The sequence below is a fragment of the Balaenoptera ricei genome, chromosome 7 (assembly GCF_028023285.1).
Source record: "Balaenoptera ricei isolate mBalRic1 chromosome 7, mBalRic1.hap2, whole genome shotgun sequence".
Lineage (NCBI taxonomy): Eukaryota > Metazoa > Chordata > Mammalia > Artiodactyla > Balaenopteridae > Balaenoptera > Balaenoptera ricei.
In genome coordinates, this window is record NC_082645.1 from 18,244,731 (window position 1) to 18,269,967 (window position 25,237).

The window sequence follows — 25,237 nt, forward strand, 5'->3', positions numbered from 1 at the left end:
ATATTTACTTAAATATTACACAAAATGCAATAGATCATCAAGATAACATTTCCCTGTAAACTTTCTGTAACAAGTCATTTTGCCCCAAAATTAGAGTAAATTCTATTGCACTTTGTAACAAATGAAATTAGAACAAGTTTACAAACCACAAATGTTATTCAAGAAAAAAAACAGCAACCAAATAGATCAATTTATTAAATAATATTTAGGTGTCTGAGATAAAATTTGGTTTAACTTAAAATAGTCTAATTTCAACCCCCATAATTTTCCACTTAGTGAATATGTAGAAAGACTTACAGACTTTGGGCTTTCTTCATTCACTAAACAAAACATGAAATCTAAAAATCAGACAAGATCATATTGCAAAAGTTCAACTAAAGTCTTACCTCCATAAGAACAAAGAGTGCTGCAAAGAATAGAAGGGTTGCCCATTCTACTCTGTGTAGAATTATCTCAAAATCATGGATATCAGCTAAAATTAGCAACCAGATGGCACCCAGAATAGCAATCCACCCTGAAAAACAAACAAACAGAGTTACAGATGTAGTTCAATTGTTAAAACACGAATTCTTCATCTTCGGATTGCTTTCTTAAATTGAAGATAATTGATATTCTGCAAACTGAACATGCTTAAAACGTACAATTTGTATTTTGCATAATGTATATACCAAAGAAACCAACACAACAAGCAGGGTAATGAATATATCCACCACCCCAGCAGTTTACTCATGCCCATGTTCTTTTTTCCCTCTCCCGCCTCCTGTCACCAGACCCTACCCCCAGGAAACCATTCATCTCTTTTCTTAAATGCAATCATATAGTATGTATTTTTTATCTGCTTCCATTCAGCACAATTATTTTAAGATTCTTCAGTGTTGGTGTGTGGACCAATAGTCATTCTTCTTTATTGTTTAGTATGGCATAGTATGGCTATGCCACAGTGCACATACTCATTCACCTTGATGGACATTTGCACTGCTTCCAGTGTTTGGCTATTACAAATGAATGTGCTATGAGCTTTCATATAAATTATCTATATGTACATTATGCTTTCAGTTCCCTTGGGTCAATATCTAGGAATGGAATGGTTGGATCATATAATAGGCTAGTATTATGGAATATTTATGTTTTAAGAAACTGTGAGACTGTTTCCCAAAATGGTTGTAACATTTTACAATCCCACCACTAGTATATGAGAATTCCAGTTTCTCCACATTTTCAACACTTAGCTTTTTTGATTTTTGACATTCCAGTGGGTATGAAATGGTATCTCATTGTGATTTCAAATTATATTTCCCTAGTGTCTAATGATGTTGAGCATCTTTTCATGTACTTATCTGTCATCCATACATGTTCTTTTGTGAAGTTTTTGTTCAACTAGGCTGAACAAATTTTTTTCTGAGTAGAGCAAATAAAATTCAAAATAAGTAGAATAAAAATGTGCTGGATCAGAAATAAATGAAATAGAAAATAGAAAAATATTAGAGAAAAACAATGATACCAAAACTTGGTTCTTTTAGAAGATCAAGAAGACTGATAAACCTTAGCCAGTCTAAATAGGACAAAAAGACAAAGGGGAAAAATGCTAATATCAAGAATAAGATCAGTGATATGGCTATAGATTATACAGGCATAAAAAGAGTACTAGTTTTCTATAGCTGCCATAACAAATTACTACAAATGTAGTCGCTTGAAATAGCACCTCCTTATTATATCACAGTTTTCATAGGTCAGAAGTATGATGAGCTTGGTTGGGTCTCTAGTTAGAGCTTCAAAACAAAGGTAAGGTGTTGGCAGGGCTGCATTCCTTTCTGGAGGCTTCAGGACAAAAACTGTTTCCCTGCTTATTTGGGTTGTAGACATAATTCAATTCAAACTGAGGTCCCCACTTCCTCACTTGCTGACACCCAGGAGTTGTTCTCAGCTTCTAGAGGCCACCCACATTCCCTAGCTCATGACCCCTTTCCTCTATCTTCAAAGCCAGCAATGGTGGGTCAAGTCAGGTCACTCTCACAATTCAGATCTCTCCTGTTTCTTCTTCTGTTTCATCTTTCTAACTGACTCTCCTCTTTTCCACTTCCATTTTAAGGGCCTATGTCATTACACTGGGCACACCTGGATAATCCAGGAAAATTTCCCTATTTTAAGGTTTGTAACCTTAATTTCACCTGCAAAGTCCCTTCTATCATGTAACATAACATACACAGGTATTAACATCACGAATTAGAATGTGGACACATTTGGGGACCATGTATAGATTATTTTGGGAAGAACTGGCATTTTAACAATATACGGTCTTCTTATCTATGAATGTGGTATATGTCTCCATATATTAAGGTCTCCTTTAGTTTTTCCTAAGAATATTTTGTAGAAATACCAGAATTCATACGGAAATTCAAATGACCTAGAATAGCCAATACAATCTTGAAAAAGAAGGACAAAATTGGAGAACATACATTACCTCACTTCAAAACTTATTATAAAGCTATGGTAATCAAAACAGTGTAGTATTACATAAATATAGTCAAACTGATGAATGGAGAGTCCAGAAATACACCCACAAGTTAAAGATCAGCTGATTTGCAAGAAAAGTTCAACAATAGTTCAGTGAGGAAATTGTAATTTTTTCCATAAATGGTGCTGAAACAATTGGATATTCACAAGCAAAATTTTTTTTTACTTTGATCGGTTTATTGAATCATACACAAAAGTTAGCTACATGGACAATAGGCCTAAATGTAAAATTTATAACTTTAAAACTTCTAGAATAAACATAGGCAAAAACTTCTTTGATCTCGGGGGAGTTTTCTTAGATACACTAAAGCATGTATCCATAAAAGAAAATGTTTATAAATTGGACTTTATCAAAATAATAAATTCCTGCTTTTCAAGTAACTGTTAAGAAAAAGCAGACAAGCCATGAACTAGGAGAAAATATCTGTAAATCATCTAGGACTCATATCCAGAATGCATTTTCTGAATTCTCAAAACTCAAAAATGAGTAAACAACCCAATTACAATGGGGAATATTTTGAAGAGACACCTCACCAAAGAAGATAAAAGGATGGCAAACAAGCACATGAAAAGATGCTGAATATCACTAGTCACCAGGGAAATGCAAAGTAAAACCACATGACATTTCACTATGTACCTTAGAATGTATAAAGTCTAAAAGATCAACCAAACTAAGTGTTGACAAGGATATGGAGGAACTGGAAATCTCATACACTGCTGGTGGAATTGTAAGATGGTATAACTACTTTGGGAAACAGTTTGGCAGTTTTCAAAAACGTTATTCATAAATCCACTAAATGTTCCAACCATTCCACTTTTAGGTATTATCCCAAGAGAAATTAAAGTATATGATGATACAAACAATTGAACACAAATATTCACTGCAGTTTTCATTGTCATAGTCAAGTCAAACTATCCAATGCCCATCAATAGGTGAATGGATGTACAAATTGTGGCATAGTCAAACCATAGTATACTACTCAGCAATAAAAAGGATGGACTACTGTTGTACACTGCCACATGGATAAATCTCATAATAATTATGCTGAATGAAAGAAGTCAGACCAAAAATATTGCATATACAATTTATTTTTTATTTGGTTGTGCTGGGTCTTAGTTGCAGCAGGCAGGCTCCTTAGTTGCAGCTTGTGGGCTCCTTAGTTGTGGCTCACCAGCTCCTTAGTTGCAGCATGTGGGTTCCTTACTTGTGGCATGTGAACTCAGTTGTGACATGCATGTGGGATCTAGTCCCCTGACCAGGGATTGAACCCGGGCCCCCTGCATTGGGAACACAGAGTCTTATCCACTGTGCCACCAGGGAAGTCCCCATATACAATTTTTTATATAAACCTCTAGAAAATACAAGTAGCAGGCTTTGACAAACTACAGCCCATGGGTCAAATCTGGCCTGCTGCCTGTTTTTGTAAATAAATTTTTATTGGAACACAACACAACCATTCATTTACACATTTTCTATGGCTGCTTTAGCACTACAGCAGTAGTGTTGAGTATTTATAACAGAGTGTATGGCTTACATAGCCTCAAATATTTACTACCTCTAGCCCTTTACAAAAAGCTTCCCAACCTCTGACCAATAGTGACAGAAATCAAATCAAAGACTGCCTGTGGAGAGAGGTACTGGGAGAGTCAGGAGGGAGGGACTTCAAAGAAGTCTAAAAAACTTTTGGCGTGATGCCTGCTCTGCTCTTCATCAGGGAGAGGGCTCGACACTTCATTTCTAAACATTCTGTGTCTGATGCCAACTCTAAGGCTCACAGAATTTTACTAGAATATTTGTCATCTTTTGGTTCATTGTTAATGTTTCTTGCAAAGTGAACTAAAAGTTCAAAGAACTATGACATTATCAGATTAATCAAACAGGTTGCACAAACTGATTTGTGCTTGCTTGTAATCGTGTATTTAATAGATATTTCTGTGTATGGTTTTCACTAAATCATTACACCTTCAAAAGTTAGAGGTTACTATTGTCCACCAGAAAGATAGAGGAGTTCTCCAAGGCCAAAGTTTGTAACTGGGAGAAGCAGAAAACTACTCATTACAAAAAGAAAAGCATTGAGACTTCAATTGTTTACATATTTGAGGGAAAAAATCTCTTGAATAAGAATTATCTGGGTGAATCAAGTATCCTGTCAACCAACAATTCTTGACAATCCTCCACCTTTCATTTAAAATAATATTAAAATTTTATGTGCTGATTCCAATTTTTTATTACCCTTATTTTACCTTTGAGGGCATAAATATAGATTATCTTCTGGAAAACAATAGTTATTGCATATGACCTACAGAATTTGAAGATATATATTCAAATTACCCCTTGTCTACTACTATTTTTCCTAATTTCTGTTTTCCAAAGTGTTCCCAGTTCCATACTCTTGAAAGACCAGTCTTCTTACATGTCAGAGGCTACTCCTATTCATCTCATCCTCACTGAGTGTCCCTTTAAGCTCTTCTATATGCCACTCTTGGATGCCTGTTCTGTGCCAGGCTCTGAACTTAAGGGTTATGGATGGAAATGTAAGCAAGATACCACATGGATTTCAAAAGGCTTACCATCCAGTGGAGAACACACATCTATAGGTAAACAGTTATACTGGCTGTAACAGTGTGTGTACATACAAACAATTAGGGAGCAGCCAGAGAGAGTAACAATGTGGTGGCTGAAATAAAATTTCACAAAGAAGGTGATATTCAGGCAAGATCTTAGACGTTGAATATAACTTTCCAGGTAAAGAGGGAAAGGGCATTCAAGACAAAGGTAAAAGTACATCCAAAGACAGAACACTTAAGAAGGAAGATGTCAGAGTGACATCAGCAAAATGGTGGATAGGCAGTTCTAAGCTCTCATCCTCTATAGAAATATCCCCAAACTAGCAGACACTATTAAAGCTAAGATTTAGCTTTTGTTATTGTTGTATTTGTTTATTTATTTTTGATTTTTAGCTCCTGACTTTCAAGGAAATCTCTGTAAAAACATTAGCTGAACACACTAAGGAACACAGAATTCAGTGACCATGCATGACAAGAAATATAGCCTATGCAAAAATAGTTTGGGAAAGTCACAAAACAAATGGACTACTACAGCCTTCAGCAATTCAAAATAAAAACAGCAAACTCTGGGAAAAAGGCCAAGGAACAATTACCATATTATAATATTCAAATGTCCCATTTTCAACAACACAAGGCACACAAAGAAATAGGCACTGAGGTGGTGCCACAGGAGCATGCAGAGGTTTGTCTCCCAGTGAGAGGGCCCTGGGTCCACCAAATCCACACCTCAGCTTAGCACTGGATCTGGGGCAGACAGGTCCTGGGAGGAGAAGACTATCACAGAGAAAGTCTAGGTCTCAGGCAGCAATGCAGCCACCTCAGATCCTGCAGCCACAGTACCCTGATCCCCCCAGTCCCAGCCTACTCTACACCACAGTCTTGCACTAAATCTGGGATGAACACAACAGGGGAATGGATGGTACCTTGGGCTGTTTCTGAGCAGAACTGTGGATTCTTACACATGTGGCACATAGATCCTCTGTGACTGCAAGGGCCTTACTTGCTTCAGCAATTACCTCCTTTGGGGCAGCCCATGTACTCAAGGGCAACAGAACCTGATTGAACCGACCCTCAGGGCTTCTACTCCAACAACTGGGGAGCAGACCCCACCCTGGACAGGGAAGCAACAGGCACAGAGCAGAGAGGAAGTCCCGCCTCACATCCTATACAGGCTTTATATCCCCCAACACCAACCACACACCCTATCAAGGGAATATTGGCTAGCACACCCTGAGGAAAGACAAAGCTTGCATCCATATCAAAACCAGACCTCCCACCAATGACATTGGACATACACAGTCTACACAGGGAAACTCCCACATAAAAACACCCATTCAAGACTAGAGTAGATAACTATTTCTCCTAAATTCATAAAGACAGAGAAAGTAAAATGTCAGAGGAACTACTCCAAATTAAAGGAGCAAGAGAAATCCCCTGAAAAAATAAATAATGATACAAAGTTCATCAGCCTACCAAGTTCAAAAAGGTGGTAATAAAAATGCTAACTGAATTAAGAAATATTTTCAAGAGAAATGCAGATCACTGTAACAAGGAACTAGAAACTATAAAGATGAACTAGCCAAAAATAGACAATTCAGTTACTGAGATAAAAACCAATCTAGAAACAATGAATAGCAGACTAAATGACACAGAAGAACAAATAAGTGATCTGGAAGATAGAATAATGGAAATCATCCAATCAGAACAGCAGACAGAAAGACAAATTTAAAAAGTGAAAGCAACATACAAGATCTATGGGATAACATAAACCATGCCAAGCTATGCGTAATAAGAATTCAAGAAGAATGAGAGAGAGAGAAAGGGATTGAATGTATTTGAAGAAATTATGGCTGAAAACTTCCCAAACCTTAAGAAGGAAATGTATATCCAGTTACAGTAAGCACAGAAGGTCCCAAACAAGATGAACCCAAATAGACCCACACCAAGACATATCATAATTAAAATGGCAAAAAATAAAGACAAAGAGAGGATTCTAAGGCAGCAAGAGAAAAACAAAGAGTCAGTTACAAGGGAACTCCTATAAGGTTATCAGCTGATTTCTCTGGAGAAACTTTGCAGGCCAGAAAGGAGTGGCATGATATATTTAAAGTCCTGCCAGGGAAAAACTTGCAACCTAGGATACTCTACCCAGCAAGCTTATCATTTAGATTAGAAGAAGAAACTAATAATTTCTCAGACAAGCAAAAACTAAAAGAACTCATCAATACTAAACCTATCTAGAAAGAAATATTGAAATATCTTCTGTAAATAGAAAAGAAGAAAAATCCATAGGAAAGGGAAAATTCCAATAGGAAAGGCAAATATATAGTAAGGATTGAAGATCATGTAAATAAGCCAGTAGGTAGATTACAAAACAATTTAAAAATTATAAAAAGGATTATAACAACAATAAACAGGAAAAGGATAAACATGAAGATGTAAAATAGGACAACAAATACACAAAATGTGGGGAAGAGAGTACAAAAATGTATATCTTTTAGAATATGTTTGAACTTGAAAGATTATAAATTTAAAGCAAGTAGATATAGTTATGGGTAAACATACTTGAACTTCATGGTAACCACAAATCAAAAACATATACTGATTCACAAAAACCAAAAAGAAAGGAACTCAAAGATACTACAAAAGAAAATCAAACCACAAAAGGAAAAACAAAATGAAGAAGAAATGAACAAAGAAGAAGAACAAAAGCAACTGGAAATCAAGGATTAAAATGGCAATAAGTACATACCTATCAATAATTACTTTAAATGTCACTGGACTAAATGTTCCCATCAAAAGACACAGAGGAGCATATTGGATTAAAAAAAAAAAGAACTTACAATATGCTGCTTTCAAGAGACTCACTTCAGGGTGAAAGACACACACACTGAAAGTGAGGACATGAAAAAGTATATTTCATGTTAAGAAATATATTTCATTACAAGAAAAAAATATACTTCTTTACAAGAAAGCAGAGATAGCAATATTCATCAGACAAAATAAACTTTAAAACAAAGTTATAACAAAAGACATATGAGGGCATTATATAATGGTAAAGGGATCAATACAAGAAGAGGATACTACACTCATTAACATACTCACCCAATAGAGAAACACCTAAATATACAAAGCAAACACTAACAGACATAAAGGGAAAAACTGTAAATAATGCAATAATATTATGGGACTTTGACACCCCACTGACAGCAATAGACAATCATCCAGACAGAAAATCAATAAGGCAACAGAGGTCCTAAATGACACAATAGAACACATGGACTTACTTGATATCTACAGGACACTACATCCAAAAAAAAAGCAGAATACACATAATTTTCAAGCACACATGGAATGTTCTCTAAGATAGACCATATACTAGGTCACAATACAAGCCTCAACAAATTTAAGAAGATGAAAATTATTTCAAGTTCTTTCCTAACCACAATGGTATGAAACTAGAAATCAACTACAGAAAGAAAAACAGGAAAAGAAGAAACACATGGAGACTAAACATGCTACAAAAAAATAAATAAAACCACTGGGTCAATGATGAAATCAAAGAAGAAATAAGAAAATAACTTGAGACAAACGAAAATGAAAACACACTTTACAAAATCTATGGGATGTAGCAAAAGCAGTTCTAAGAGGAAAATTCATAATGATACAGGCCTTCCTCAAGAAACAAGAAAAATCTCAAATAAACAACCTACCACCTAAAAGAAGAACAAACAAAACCCAAAGTCAGCAGAAGGAAATAATAAAGATCAAAGAGGAAATAAAATAGAGTTCATAAAAACAATAAAATAGATCAATAAAACCAAGAGCTGGTTTTTGAAAAGAGGAAAAATATTGACAAATCTATAACCAGGCTCACCAAAAAGGAAAGAGAGAGGACAAAAATAAACAAAATAAGAAATGAAAGAGGAGAAATAACAACTGATAACACAGAAATACCCCAAAAAACATAAGAGAATACTATAAACAATTATATGTCAACATATTGGACAACTTAGAAAAAATGGGCAAATTTCTAGAAACACACAACCTGCCAAAATAGTCAGGAAGAAATAAATAATTTAAACAGACTGATCACTAAGGTGAATAGAATCTGTAATTTTAAAAAAACTCCCTGCAAACAAAAGTCCAGGACCAGACTATTTCACTGGGAATTCAACCGAACATACAAAGAACTTATACCTATTCTTCTCAAACTATTGAACAAAATTGAAGAGAAAGGAACATTCCCAAATTCTTTCTATGAGGCCACAATTACCTTGATACCAAAACCAGACAAGGACACTACAAAAAAAATAAAATTACAGACCAATATCTTTGATGAATATAGATGCAAAAATCCTCAACAAAATTTTAGCAAATTGAATCCAACAATACATAAAAAGGATTATACACCTTGATGAAGTTGGATTCATTCCAGTGTCTTAAGGATGGTTCAACATACGCCAATCAATCAATCAATGTGATACAGCACATTAACAAAACTAAAGACAAAAACTACACGATCAAAAAAAAAAAAACTACACAATCGTCTCATTAGTCACAGAAAAATCACTTGAAAAAATTCAAAATCCATTGATGATTAAAATCTCTTACCAAAGTGGGTATAGAGGGAACATATCTCAACATAATAAAGGCCATTTATGAAAAACCCACAGCCAACATAATACTCAAAGGTGAAAAGCTCAAAGCCTTCTCACTAAATTCAGGAACAAGGTAAGGATGCTTCTATCTAACACAGTTTGGAAGTCCTAGCCCAAGCAACCAGACAAGAAAAAAGAAATAATTGTCAGCCAAATTGGAAGGGAAGAAGTAAAACTGTCACTATTTGCAGATGACAGAATACTTTATACTGAAAACCTAAAATCTCCATCCAAAAACTGTTAGAACAAATATATGAATTCAGCAAAGTTGCAATATACAAGAATAGTATACAGAAATCTGTTGTTTCTTTACACTAATAGTGAAATATCAGAAAGAAAAAGTAAAAAAAAAAATCCCATTTAACATTGCATAAAAAAAATACTACCTAGAAATAAACTTAACCAAGGGGCTGAAAGGCCTACACTCTGAAAATTATAAAAATTTATAAAGGAAATTAAAGATGAGTCAAAGAAATGGGAAGATATCTGGTGCTCTTGGATTGGAAGAATTAATATTGTTAAATGGTCATACTACCCAAAGCAATCTACAGATTTAATGCAATGTCTATCAAAATACCCAGGACATTTTTCAAAGAACTAGAACAAATAATCCTAAAATTTATATGGAATAACAAAAGACCCTGAATTGCCAAGGCAATCCAGAGGAAAAGAACAAAGCTGGAGGCATAACCCTTCTAGACATAGGGCCAAATCACAAAGCTACAGTAATTAAAACAGTATGGTACTGGCACAAAAACAGACACATAGATCAGTGGAACAGAATAGAGAGCCCAGATATAAAACCATGCACCTGCAATCAATTAATCTATGACAAAGGAGGCAAGAATATACAATGGAGAAAAAGTCTCTTCACCAAGTGGTGTAGGGGGGAGGGGTAAAGATGGTGGAGTAGGAGGACATGGAGTTCACTTCTACCCACAAGTACATCAAGAATACCTCTACAAATGGAACAATTCTCACAGAGCACCTGCTGAATGCTAGCAGAAGAACCTGAACACCTAAAAGGACAAGAAAAGGTCCCAGTGTAACCGGGCAGGATGAAAGAGAGAAAAGGAAAAAAAGAAAAGTGGAAGTGGGACAGGACCTGCTCCCCTGAGAGGGAGCTGAAGGAGAGGAGAGGCTCTCCTGGGGAAGCTCCCTCAGCAGTGGGGAGATCAGCTGAGACAGAAAGGGAGCTTCAGGGGCCCAGAGAGAGCTCAGAAACTGGTCAGTGGCAGGCAGGACAGAGTGAGACCTACATAGATAATCCTTACCACAGCTCTGGGCTCCCCAGCCTGAGACATGTGTCCACTGGTGCACACAGGGGTTGGGTGTTGGAACATGGGGTTTGGAGAGCAGACCTGGGGAGAGGACTGCTGTTGGCTGCATGGAGACAGCCTGAGAGGATGGGAGTGAGGAGCTCCACAACTGGGAATGCTCCTGGAGGAAGCCCGGAACACCACAGAAGTGAATCGCCATTGATGAGTGACATGCAAAGTGTGCAGCTGCCATTACAGCCTCTCTCCCCATGCACCAGCCCTGCCTCTGCAGGCACTAGGAGGGGCTCCCACCGGAGCAGGTTCTCATAGCTCAGTTGGTCGCCGCCTCCACCCCTCCTGCCTGGGCAAGCATGCACACCCCAGTTGGTCGCCACCCCTGTCCTCTCCTGCCTGGGTGAGCATGTGCACCCCAGTTGGTTGCCAGCTATTCTCCCTCTCACCTGGATGAGCAGCAGATGCCCGTGGGTGGCCCACATGCAGAGATGGGGCTGAAACCAAAGCTAAGTCTCAGGAGCCATGTAACTAAGGAAGAAGAGCTGAAATCTCTCCTTGAAGCTGCACGAACTGCTGATTAAACCCCCACGACCAGCTTGGTAAACTCAGCACCTGTGGAACATCTAAACAGACAATGAGTGTTCCTGCAACTGAGATGGGTCTAGCTTTAGCAGCTGTGGACTTTGTGGGCATGTACACATGGGGGTTGGGCCAGGTCAGAGTCTGAGCTGCCCCCATAGCACCCACAGCAGGTCCAGTTCCATGATTACTACAAACCTGGGACTTGACTTCAGTGGATCTACACTGGTGGCCTGGTGAAAACAACACCTGAGAGACACCAGGGACAACTGCCAGCATACCCATGATTAAGGAGGCACCAAAAGCAGTGTCAACAACAGAGTAACTTGTGATCTTGCACAACAGGTGAAAGGTGATACAACAGAGCACACTCACAAGTGAACAGCTCTAGAGAATGAATACTCAGTGGCTTCTCTCCTAGTGGGAGTGCTCCAAACCCACCTACTTCACACCAAAGATCAGAATCACAGCTAAGAAAGAGATCTGGGGGCCTCTACTCCAGCAACTAGGGAGCAGTCCACACCTCTGACAGGGCAGAGACAACCACAAAGCAAAAGGGAAGCCTTGCTCAATATCCAGGGCAGGCTCTGGTCACAACACCAGTCATACCTCCTTTCAAAGGGATAATGGCCAGGATACACTGAGGGAAAAGGTGGCAGACATCCATACTAAAAACAGCCCTTATACCAAAATAATAATAATAACAACAACAACAAAAAAAAACCCACAGGCTACAAAAGGACATTCCCACATAAAAACAGACCACTCCCAAACTCATTCAATGAGGCCACCATCACCCTGATACCAAAACTAGACAAAGATATCACAAAAAAAGAAAATTACAGGCCAATACCACTGATGAACATAGATGAAAATATCCTCAACAAATTACTAGCAAACCGAATCCAACAGCACATTAAAAGGATCATACACCATGATCAGGTGGGATTTATCTAAGGGATGCAAGGATTTTTCAGTATCTACAAATCAAGCAGTGTGATACACTGCAACAAATTAAAAGATACAAACCATATGGTCATCTCAATAGCTGTAGAAAAAGGTTTTAACAAATTCAACACCCATTTATGATAAGAACTCTCCAGAAAGTGGCCATAGAGGGAGCCTACCTCAACATAATAAAGGTCATATATGTATGACAAACCCACAGCAAAAATCATTCTCAATGGTGAAAAACTGAACGCATTTCTTCTAAGATTAGGAACAAGACAAGGAGGTCCACTCTCGCCACTTTTACTCAACAAAGTTTTGGATGTCCTAGCCATGGCAATCAGAGAAGAAAAAGAAATAAAAGGAATCCAAATCGTAAAAGAAGTAAAACTGCCCCTGTTTGCAGATGACATGATATTATAACAGAAAATCCTAAAGATGCTACCAGAAAACTACTAGAGCTCATCAGTGAACTCGGTAAAGTTGCAGGATACAAAATTAATACACAGAAATCTCCTGCATTCCTACACGCTAACAATGAAAGATCAGAAAGAGAAATTAAGGAAACAATCCCATTTACCATCGCATCAAAAAGAATAAAATACCTAGGAATAAACCAACCAAAGGAGGCAAAAGATCTGTACTCAGAAAACTATAAGATACTGATGAAAGAAATTAAAGATGACACAAACAGATGGAGAGATATACCATGTTGTTGGATTGGAAGAATCAATATTGTCAAAATGACTATACCACCCAAAGCAATCTACAGATTCAATGCAATCCCTATTAAATTACCAATGGCATTTTTCACAGAATTAGAACAAACATTTAACAATTTGTATGGAAACAAAAAAGACCCCAAATGGCCAAAGCAATCTTGAGAAAGAAAAACGGAGCTGGAGGAATCAGGCTCCCTGACTTCAGACTCTAGTACATAGCTACAGTCATCAAAACAGTATGGTACTGCCACAAAAACAGAAATGCAGGTAAATGGAACAGGATAGAAAGTCCAGAGATAAACCCAAGCAACTATGGTCACATAATCTATGAAAACAGAGGCAAGAATATACAGTGGAGAAAAGACAGCCTCTTTAATAAGTGGTGCTGGGAAAACTGGACAACTACATGTAAAAGAATGAAATTAGAACACTCCCTAACACCATACACAGAAATAAACTCAAAATGGAGAAAAGACCTAAATTTAAGACCAGATACCATAGAACACTCTCTGACATAAATCCCAACAATATCTTTTTTGACCCACATCCTAGAGTAATGAAAGTAAAAACAAAATAAACAAATGGGACCTAATTAAACTTAAAAGCTTTTGCACAGCAAAGGAAACCCTAAACCAAACAGAAAGACAACCCACAGAATGGGAGAAAATATTTGCAAATGAAGCGACCAGAAGGGATTAATCTCCAAAATATAAAAACAGCTCGTGCAGCTCAATAGGAAAAAAGAAACAACCCAATCAAAAAATGAGTGGCAGTTCTCCAAAGAAGACATACAGATGGCCAAAAAGCATATGAAAAGATGTTCAACATCACTAATTATTAGACAAATGTAAATCAAAACTACAATGAGGCATTACCTCACACCAATCAGAATGGCCATCATCAAAATGTCTACAAAGAATAAATGCTGGAGAGAGTGTGGAGAAAAGGGAACCCTCCTACACTGTTGGTGGGGATGTAAATTGGTACAGCTGCTATGGAGGACAGTATGGAGGTTCCTTAAAAAACTAAAAATAGTGCTACCATATGATACTGCAATCCCATTCCTGGGCATATATTTGGAGAAAACCATAATTTGAAATGATATATGCACCCCAATGTTTATTGCAGCATTATTTACAATAGCCAGGACATGGAAGCAACCTAAATGTCCATTGACAGAGGAATGGATAAGGAAGATGTGGTACATATATACAACGGAATATTACTCAGCCATAAAAAAGAATGAAATAATGCCATTTTCAGCAACATGGATGAACCTAGAGATTGTCATACTGAGTGAAGTAAGTCAGACAGAGAAAGACCAATACCATGTGATATCACTTATATGTGGAATCTTAAAAAATGGTACAAGTGATCTTATTTACAAAACAGAAATAGAGCATAGATGTAGAAAACAAACTTATGGTTACTGGGGGGAAAGTGGAGGGCGGGGGAGGAATAAATTGGGAGATTGGGATTGACACATACACACTACTATATATAAAATAGATAACTAATAAGGACTCATTGTATAGCACAGGGATCCCTTTTCAATACTCTGTAATGACCTACATGGGCAAATAATCTAAAAAAAGAGTGGATATATGTACACGTATAACTGATTCACTTTGGTGTACAGCAGAAACCAACACAACACTGTAAATCAACTATACTCCAATAATAAAAAAAAAAACCAAGTGGTGTAGGAAAGCTGAAGAGCTGCATGTAAAAGAATGAGTTTAGAACATTTCACACACCATATACAAAATATATGCACTCAAAATTGCTTAAAGACCTAAATGTAAGACAGGACACCATAAAACTATTAGAAGAGAACATAGGTGAAACATTCTTTTTTTATGTTATTGAGTATAGTTGATTTACAATGTTAATTTTTGCTGTGCAGCAAACTGATCCACTTATACATATTTTTCATATTCTCTTCCATTATGGTTTATCATAGGATATTGAATATAATACCTTGTGCTATATGGTAGGACCTTGTTGTTCATCCATCCCATATATAATAATTTGCATTTGCTAATCCCAAACTCCCAATCCTTCCCTCCCCCACCTCTGCCCCTTTGGCAACCACAAGTCTGCTCTCTATATCTGTGAGTCTGTTTCTGTTTCATAGATAAGGTGAAACATTCTTTGTCATAAATTGAAGCATTATTTTCTTAGATCAGTCCCCCAAGGCAAAAGAAATAAAAGCAAAGATAAACCATTGGGACATAACCAAACTTAAAAGCTTTTGCTGTCCTTTGCTGTTCATATGGAATGGGAAAAAATATTTGCAAACGATGTGACTGACAAGAGGTTAATACCCAAAATATTCAAACAGCTCATACACTCAGTATCAAAAAAATCAAACAATGCAATCAAACATGGGCAGAAGACCTAAATAGACATTTTTCCAAAGAGGACATGCGGGTGGCCAACAGGCACATGAAATGATGTTCAACATTGTTAATCAGCAAGGGAATGAAAATCAAAATCACAGTGAGATATCACCTCACACCTGTCAGAATGTCTACCATCAAAGAACACAAATAAGGAATGCTGGCAAGGATGTGGAGAAAAGGGAGCTGCTGGTGGGAATGTAAATTGATGCTGCCACTGTAAAAAACAGTATGAAGATTCCTCAAAAAACTAAAAATAGAACTACAATATGACCCAGAAATTCCACTCCTAGGTATACATCTGAAAAAACAAAACTACTAATTTGAAATGATACATGCACCCCAATATTCATAGCAGCATTATTTACAACAGCCAGGATATGGAAGCAACCTAAGTGTCCATCATCAGATGAATGGATAAGGAAGATGTGGTATATATATATGCAGAAATACTACTCAGCCATAAAAAATAATGAAATTTTGTCATTTGCAGCAATATAGTTGGACCTAGAGAATATTATGCTTAGTGAAATAAGTCAGACAGAGAAGACAAATACTATATGATATCACTTATATGTTGAATCTAAAAGAATAGTACAAATGAATCTACAAAGAGAACAGGAACAGACTCACAGACATAGAAAATAAACTTATGGTAACCAAAAGGAAGAGAGAGAGGGGAGGGACAAATTAGGGGTATGAGATTAAAAGATACAAATTACTATATAAAAAATAGCATAAGCAAAATCCTTAAGCAACAAGGATTTACTGTATAGCACAGGAAATTATAGCCAATATCTTGTAATAACCTATAATGGAATATAATCTGCAAAAAACAAACAAGCCAAAAAAAAAAAAAACCGAATTACTATGCTGTACACCTGAAACTAATGCAATACTGTAAATCAAGTATACTTCAATAAAAAGGAAGGAAGGAAGGAAGGAAGGAAGGAAGGGGCCAATGGACTAGAATAGAGAGCCCTGAAGTAAATTCTTGCAAATATGGACAAGTGATCTTCAACAAAGGTGCCAAGCCCACTCAGTGGAGAAAGGACAGTCTCTTCAACAAATGGTGTTGGAAAACTGAATATTCACATGCAAAAGAATGAAGTTAGAACCTTATATTACACCATATACAAAAATTAACTGAAAACGAATTAAAGACTTAAATGTAAGACCAAAAACTATAGAACTCCTAAAGGAAAACTTAAGGGAAAACCTTAATGACATTGAACTTGGCAATGTTTTCTTGGCTATGACACCAAAAGCTCAGGCAACAAAAGCAAAAATAGACATATGGGACTACATGAAACTTTAAAACTTTTGTGCATCAAAGGACACCACCAACAGAGTGAAAAGGCAACCCATGGAATGGGAGAAAATATCTGGAAATCATATATCTGATAAGGGGTTAATACCCAGTACATATAAAGAACTCCTACAACTCAGCAACAAAAAATCAAATAACCTAATTTTAAAATAGGCATAGTACCTGAACAGACATTTCTCCAAAGATGATATACAAATGGACAACAAGCATGTGAAAAGATTTCTCAACATCATTAATCATTAGAGAAATGCATATCAAAATGATGATGAGAAATCATCTTTCACCTGTTAGGATGACTACTATCAAAAAAGCAGAAAAAAAAAAGTGTCAGTGGGGATGTGTAGAAATTAAAACACTTATGCACTGTTGGTGTTTGTAAAGTGATTCAACCACTATGGAAAATGGTATGGAGGTTCCTCAAAATACTTAAAGTGTAACAACCGTATGATCCAGCAATCCCTCTTCTGGGTATATATCCAAAAGAATTGAAGCAGGGTCTGAAAGAGATATTTGCATACCCTTGTTCATAGCAACATTATTCACAATAGCCAAGAGTTAGAAGCAACCCAAATATTTATTGATGGATGAATGGATAGACAAATTTGGTATATTCATACAATAGAATATAATTCAGACTTAAAAAGGAAAGAAATTCTATCTCATTCTACAGCATGAATGAACCTTGAGGACTTTATGCTAAGTGAAATAAGCCAGTCACTAAAAGATAAAGACTGTATCATTCCACTTATACGAGGTATCTAAAGTAGTCAAATTCATAAAAACAGAAAGTAGAATAGTGTTTACCAAGGCATTTAATGAATAAAGGTTTCAGATTTGCAAGATAAAAAATTTTGCAGATCTGTGTCACAGCAATGTGAATACACTTAAAACTACTAAACTATACACTTTAAAATGGTTAATATGGTGAAGAAGAAGAAAAAGAAGGAGGAGGAGGGGAGAGAGGGAGAAGGGAGGAGGAGAAAGAGGAAGAGGAGGAGGAAGTGGAGGAGGAGAAGGTAGAGGGAGGAAGAGGAAAAGAAGAAAAAGAAATCAAACAAATTCTTAAGCTGAAAAGTACAATAACTGAAACAAAGATTTGCTAGAGTTCAAAAGAAAACTTGAGCATGTAGTAGAAAGAAGTAATGAACTTAAAAATAGGACAATTGGAAGTATTGAGTCTGAGGAGCAGAAAAAGTGAAGAAAAGTGAACACAGACCATCAAATGGACCAACACACACATAATGGGAGTTCCAGAAGGACGAGAGAAAGGGGCAGAGAGAATATTTGGAGAAATAATGGCTAGAACTTCCCAAATAAGAGAACAGAAATAAAATAGAGAATATCAACAAAACCAAAAGTTGATTCTTTCTAAAGATCAACTAAATTGACAAACTGTTAACTAGACTCACAAAGAAAAAAGAGAGAAGGAAACAAACTAAAATCAGAAATGAAAGTGGGGACATTACTACTGACCTTACAGAAATTTTAAAAATTATGAGATTATTATTAATAATTGTACATCAACAAATTAGATAACCAGATGAAATTGACAAAGTTATAGAAATACACAAATTGCCTAAACTGACTCAGAAATAAATATAAATCTCAACAGACCTAAAACAAGTAAAGAGATTGAATCATTAGTCAAAAACCTCCCAACAGAGAGTAGTGCAGAAGCAGACGGCTTCATTGGTGAATTCTACCAAACATTTAAAGAAGAGTTCAGCCAAATCTTCTCAAATGCTTCCAAAAATAGAAGAGGAGGGACTACTTCCTAATTCATTCTAAGAGGCCATCATTACCCTAATACCAGAGCCAGATAAAGACATCAAAAGAAAAGAACATTACAGACCACTATCCCTTATGAATACAGATTCAAAAATCCTCAAAAAATACTAACAAGTGGAATCCAACAGCATATTAAAAGGATTTATCCCAAGAATGTGGTCAACATAGGAAAAATCAATGTTATACACCACATTAATAGGATGAAAGGGAAAAAAGAATATGCTTATCTCAATTGACATAGAAAAGGTATTTGACAAAATCCAACACCCCTTCATAATTTAAAATACTCAGAAAACTAGGAATAGAAGGGAAGTTACTTCATCAACATGATAAAGGAACTTTATGAAAAACCTACAGCTAACATCATACTCATTGGTGAAAGGAAGAAAGCTTTTTGCTTAAGATCAAGGACAAGATAAGTATGTCCACTTTTACCACTTCTATTCAACATTAAACAGGCACCTCAGTGCAGAGCAATTAAGCAAGAAAAAGAAACAAAAGCTATCTGAATTGGAAAGGAAGAAGTAAAACTAACTATTAACAGGTTACATGACCCTATACGTAGAAAATCTCAAAGAATCCAGAAGAAAGCTATGAACACAGACAATTTGCAGTGTATGAGATCAACACACAAATATCAGTTGTGTTTCTATACACCTGCAATAAACAATCTGGAAAAAATTTAAGAAAGCAACTGCATTTCAACAGAATCTAAAAGAATAGAGTACCTGGGAATAATTAAACCAAGAAGGTGAAAGACTTGTACACTGAAAACGACAAAACATTGCTAAATGAAACTAACAAAGACAAATAATTGGAAACATATCCCATCTTCATGAGTAGAAAGACTTAATATTTCTAAGATGTCAATACTACCCAAAGAGATCTGCACATTAAGTGTAATTCCTAACAAAATGCCTTTCTTGCATAAATGGAAAATCCAACTCTCAAAATCATATGGATTGCAAGGGGTCCCAAACAGCCAAAACCATTTGAAAAAGAATAAAGTCAGAGAACTCACACTTTCCAATTTCAAAACTTACTAGAGAAAAGCGGTGTGCTACTGGAATAGAATTTAGAGTCCATAAATAAACCCATATCTCTATAACCAATTGATTTTTGACAAGGCTGTCACATCCATTCAATGGAGAAAGAATCATCTCTTCAACAAACAGAGTTGGGACAACTGAATTTCCACATACAAAAGAATAAACTTGGACCCCTACATCACAACATATACAAAAATTAACTCCAAATGAATCAATGACTTAAATATAAGAGCTAAAGCCATAAAACTCTTAGAAGAAAACATAAAGGTAAATCTTCAATGCCTTGGATTTGGCAATGGATTCTTAGATATGACACTAAAACAAAATCAACATATGAAAAATTAGATAAATTGGGCTTCATCAAAATTAAAACTTTTGTGCATCAAAAGACATTATCAAGAAAGTGAAAAGACAAACTATAGAATATAAGACAATATTTGCAAATAATATATATGATAATGGTTTAATAAGGAGAATATAAAAATACATAAAAATCAAGGACAAAAAGACAAACAACCCAATTTAAAAATGGGCAATGGACTTGAACAGACATTTCTCTAAAGATCTACAAAGAGCCAATGAGCATATGAAAAGATGCTCATCATCATTAGTCATTAGGAAAATGCAAACCAAAGCCACAGTAAGATACCATTTCACACCTACTAGGATGGTCATAGTTAGGAAAAATAACAGAAAATGACAAGTATTGGAGAGGAGGTGGAGTAATTGGAAACCTTATATATTTCTGGTGGGAATATAAAATAGTGAAACCACTGTGGAAAATAGTTTTCCAAGTTCTCAAAAAGCTAAACAGAGAGTTACCATATGACCCAACAATTCTACTATCAGGCATATACTCAAAAGAACTGAAATTGAGGATCAAACAGATAATTGTACACTGATGTTCACAGCATCATTATTCACAACAGCCAAAATTTGGAACAATCCAAGTGTCCATCAACAGATGAATGTATAAACAAAACGTGGTATATACATACAATGAAATATTCATCCATAAAAAGAATGAAGTTTTGATACATGTTATAACATAGATGAACCATGAAAAATTCTAACTGAGATGAGTCAGACACAAAAGGACAAATATTTTATGATTCCACTTATATGAAATATCTAGAATAGACAAATTCATAGAGACAAAAGGCAGATTAGAGGGTACCAGGAGCTGAGGATAAAGGGGTAGAGAATGAGGAATTACTGCTTAATGGTTACAAAGTTTCTGTTTGGGGTGATGAAAAGTTTTAAAAATAATCTGTGGTAATGGTTATACAAAATTGTGAATGTGATTAGCACCACTGAACTGTACACTTAAAACCGATAAAATGATAGGAAGCGTGCACTCAGCTTCCTGAGGCACCCCTTTTCCCTTCGTGATGAGAGCCTGGGTACAGAATGTCACCATCCTTTGCCTGATTTCATCAAACAAGCATTCTGAAAAGTCTCCAATCCTCTAGCTTTCTCCTGACTTCAGTCCATCTTCCCCAGGATAACCCAGGGTCTTGGTGCTCTGGCCAGGTGTCAAGACTGAGCCGCTGAGGTGGGAGAGCCGAGTTCAGGACATTTGTCCACCAGAGACCTCCCAGCACCTGGTAACATCAATCTGCGAGAGCTCTCCCAGAGATCTCCATCTCAACGCTAAGACCTAGCCCCACTCAATGACCAGCAAGCTGCATTGCTGCATACCCCATGCCAAGCAACTAGCAAGACAGGAACACAACCCCACCCATTAGCAGAGGGGCTGCCTAAAATCATAAAAAGTTCACAGACACCCCAAAACACACCACTGGATGCAGTCCTGTCCACCAGAATGACAAAATCCAGCCTCATCCATCAGAACACAGGCACCAGTCCCCTCCACCAGGAAGCCTACACAACCCACTGAACCAACTTTACACACTGGGGGCAGACAACAAAAAACAATGGGAAATACGAACCTGCAGCCTGTGAAAAGGAGACCCCAAACACAGTAAGTTAAACAAAATAAGAAGACAGAGAAATACACAACAGATGAAAGAGCAAGGTAAAAACCGGCCAGACCAAACAAATAAAGAGAAAATGGACAGTCTACCTGAAAAACAATTCAGAATAATGATAGTAAAGATGATCCAAAACCTTGGAAATAGAATGGAGAAAATACAAGAAATGTTTAACAAGGACCCAGAAGAACTAAAGAGCAAACAAACAATGATGAACAACACAATAAATGAAATTAAAAATTCTCTAGAAGGAATAAATAGCAGAATGACTGAGGCAGAAGAAAGGATAAGTGACCTGGAAGATAAAAGAGTGGAAATAACTACCACAGAGCAGAAAAAAGAATGGAAAGAATTGAGGACAGTCTCAGAGATCTCTGGGACAACATTAAACGCACCAACATTCAAATTGTAAGGGTCCCAGAAGAAGAAGAAAAGAAAAAGGGATTGAGAAAATATTTGAAGAGATAATAGCTGGAAAATTCCCTAATATGGGAAAGGAAATAGTCAATCAAGTCCAGGAAGCGCAGAGAGTCGCATACAGGATAAATCCAAGGAGAAACACGCCAAGACACATATTAATCAAACTATCAAAAATTAAATACAAAGAAAAAATATTAAAAGCAGCAAGGGGAAAGCAACAAATAACATACAAGGGATTACGCATAAGGTTAACAGCTGATCTTTCAGCAGAAACTCTGCAACCCAGAAGGGTGTGGTGGGATATATTCAAAGTGATGAAAGGGAAAAACCTAAAACCAAGATTACTCTATGCAGCAAGAATCTCATTCAGATTCAATGGAGAAATTAAAACCTTTACAGACAAGCAAAAGCTAAGAGAATTCAGTACCACCAAACAAGCTTTACAACAAATGCAAAAGGAACTTTTCTGGGCAGGAAACACAAGACAAGGAAAACACCTACAATAACAAAACCCAAAACAATTAAGAAAATGGTAATAGAAACATACATATCGATAATTACCTTAAATGTAAATGGAATAAATGCTCCAACCAAAAGACATACACTGGCTGAATGGATATAAAAACAAGACCTGTATATATGCTGTCTACAAGAGACCCACTTCAGACCTAGGGACATGTACAGACTGAAAGTGAGGGGATGGAAAAAGATATTCCATGCAAATGAAAATCAGAAGAAAGCTGGAATAGCAACTCTCATATCAGACAGAATAGACTTTAAAATAAAGACTATTACAAGACACTTAGAAGGACACTAGATAATGATCAAGGCATCAATCCAAGAAGAAGATATAACAATTGTAAACATTTATGCACTCAACATAGGAGCACCACAATACATAAGGCAAATGCTAAAAACCATAAAAGGGGAAATCGACAGTAACACAATCATATAGGGGACTTTAACACCCTACTTTCACCAATGGACAGATCATCCAAAATGAAAATAAATAAGGAAACACAGCTATAAATGACACATTAAACAACATGGACTTAATTGATATTTATAGGACATTCCATCCAAAAACAACAGAATACACTTTCTTCTCAAGTGTTCATGGAACATTCTCCACTATAGATCATATCTTGGGTCACAAATCAAGCCTTGGTAAAGTTAAGAAAATTGAAATCATATCAAGTATCTTTTCCAATTACAATGCTATAAGACTAGATGCCAATTACAGGAAAAAAAATCTGTGAAAACTACAAACACATGAAGGCTAAACAATACACCAATAAATAACCAAGAGATCACTGAAGAAATCAAAGAAGAAATCAAGAAATACCTAGAAACAAAAGACAATGAAAACACAATGACCAAAACCTATGGGATGCAGCAAAAGCAGTTCTAACAGGGAAGTTTATAGCAATACAATCCTACCTCAAGAAACAAGAAAAATCTCAAATAAACCACCTAACTTTACACCTAAAGCAATTATAGAAAGAAGAACAAAAGAAACCCAAAGTTAGCAGAAGGAAAGAAATCATAAATATCGGATCAGAAATACATGAAAAAGAAATGAAGGAAACAATAACAAAGATCAATAGAAGTAAAAGCTGGTTCTTTGAGAAGAAAAACAAAATTGATAAACCACTAGACAGACTCATCAAGAAAAAAAATGGAGAAGACTCAAATCAATAGAATTAGAAATGAAAAAGGAGAAGTAACAACTGACACTGCAGAAATACAAAGGATCATGAGAGATTACTATAAGCAACTATATGCCAATAAAATGGACAAACTGGAAGAATTGGACAAATTCTTAGAAAAGCACAACCTTCCGAGACAGAACCAGGAAGAAATAGAAAATATAAACAGACAAATCACAAGCAGCAAAACTGAAACTGTGAGTAAAAATCTTCCAACAAACAAAAGCCCAGGACCAGATGGCTTCACAGCCCTATTCTATCAAATATTTAGAAAAGAGCTAACACCTATCCTTCTCAAACTCTTCCAAAATATAGCAGAGGGAGGACCACACCCAAACTCATTCTATGAGGCCATCATCACCCTGATAACAAAACCAGACAAAGATGTCACAAGAAAAAGAAAACCACAGTCCAATATCACTGACGAACATAGATAAAAAAAATCCTCAACAAAATACTAGCGAACAGAATCCAACAGCACATTAAAAGGATCATACACCATGATCAAGTGGGGTTTACCCTAGGAATGCAAGGATTCTTCAATATATGCAAATCAATCAATGTGGTACACTATATTAACAAATTGAAGAATAAAAACCATATGATAATCTCAATAGATGCAGAAAAAGCTTTCAACAAAATTTAACAGCGATTTATGATAAAAAACCCTCCAGAAAGTAGGCACAGAGGGAACTTACCTCAGCATAATAAAGGCCATATATGACACACCCACAGCCAACATCATGCTCAATGGAGAAAAACCGAAACCATTTCCTCTAAGATCAGGAACAAGACAAGGTTGCCCACTCTCACCACTATTATTCAACATAGTTTTGGAAGTTTTAGCCACAGCAATCAGAGAAGAAAGAGAAATAAAAGGAATCCAAATCAGAAAAGAAGAAATAAAACTGTCACTGTTTGCAGATGACATGATACTATACATAGAGAATCCTAAAGATGTTACCAGAAAACTACTAGAGCTATTCCATGAATTTGGTAAAGTAGCAGGATACAAAATTAATGCAGAGAAATCTCTTGCATTCCTATACACTAATGATGAAAAATCTGAAAGAGAAATTAAGGAAACACTTCCATTTACCATTGCAACAAAAAGAATAAAATACCTAGGAATAAACCTACCTAAGGAGACAAAAGACCTGTATGCAGAAAATTATAAGACACTGATAAAAGAAATTAAAGATGATACAAACAGACGGAGAGATACACCATGTCCTTGGATTGGAAGAATCAACATTGTGAAAATGACTATACTACCCAA

At 36.3% G+C, this 25,237-nt stretch overlaps 1 protein-coding gene across 8 annotated transcripts in view; it reads right to left on the reverse strand.

Annotated features, from left to right (window-relative positions):
• Positions 1-25,237, reverse strand: part of OCA2 (OCA2 melanosomal transmembrane protein) — a 298,538-nt gene that overhangs the window by 77,615 nt on the left and 195,686 nt on the right. For all 8 annotated transcript variants that reach the window (XM_059927745.1, XM_059927747.1, XM_059927740.1 and 5 more), the window contains one exon: positions 387-514. In XM_059927745.1, the coding sequence (XP_059783728.1) occupies positions 387-514 (128 nt within the window). The remainder of the gene's footprint in view (positions 1-386; positions 515-25,237) is intronic.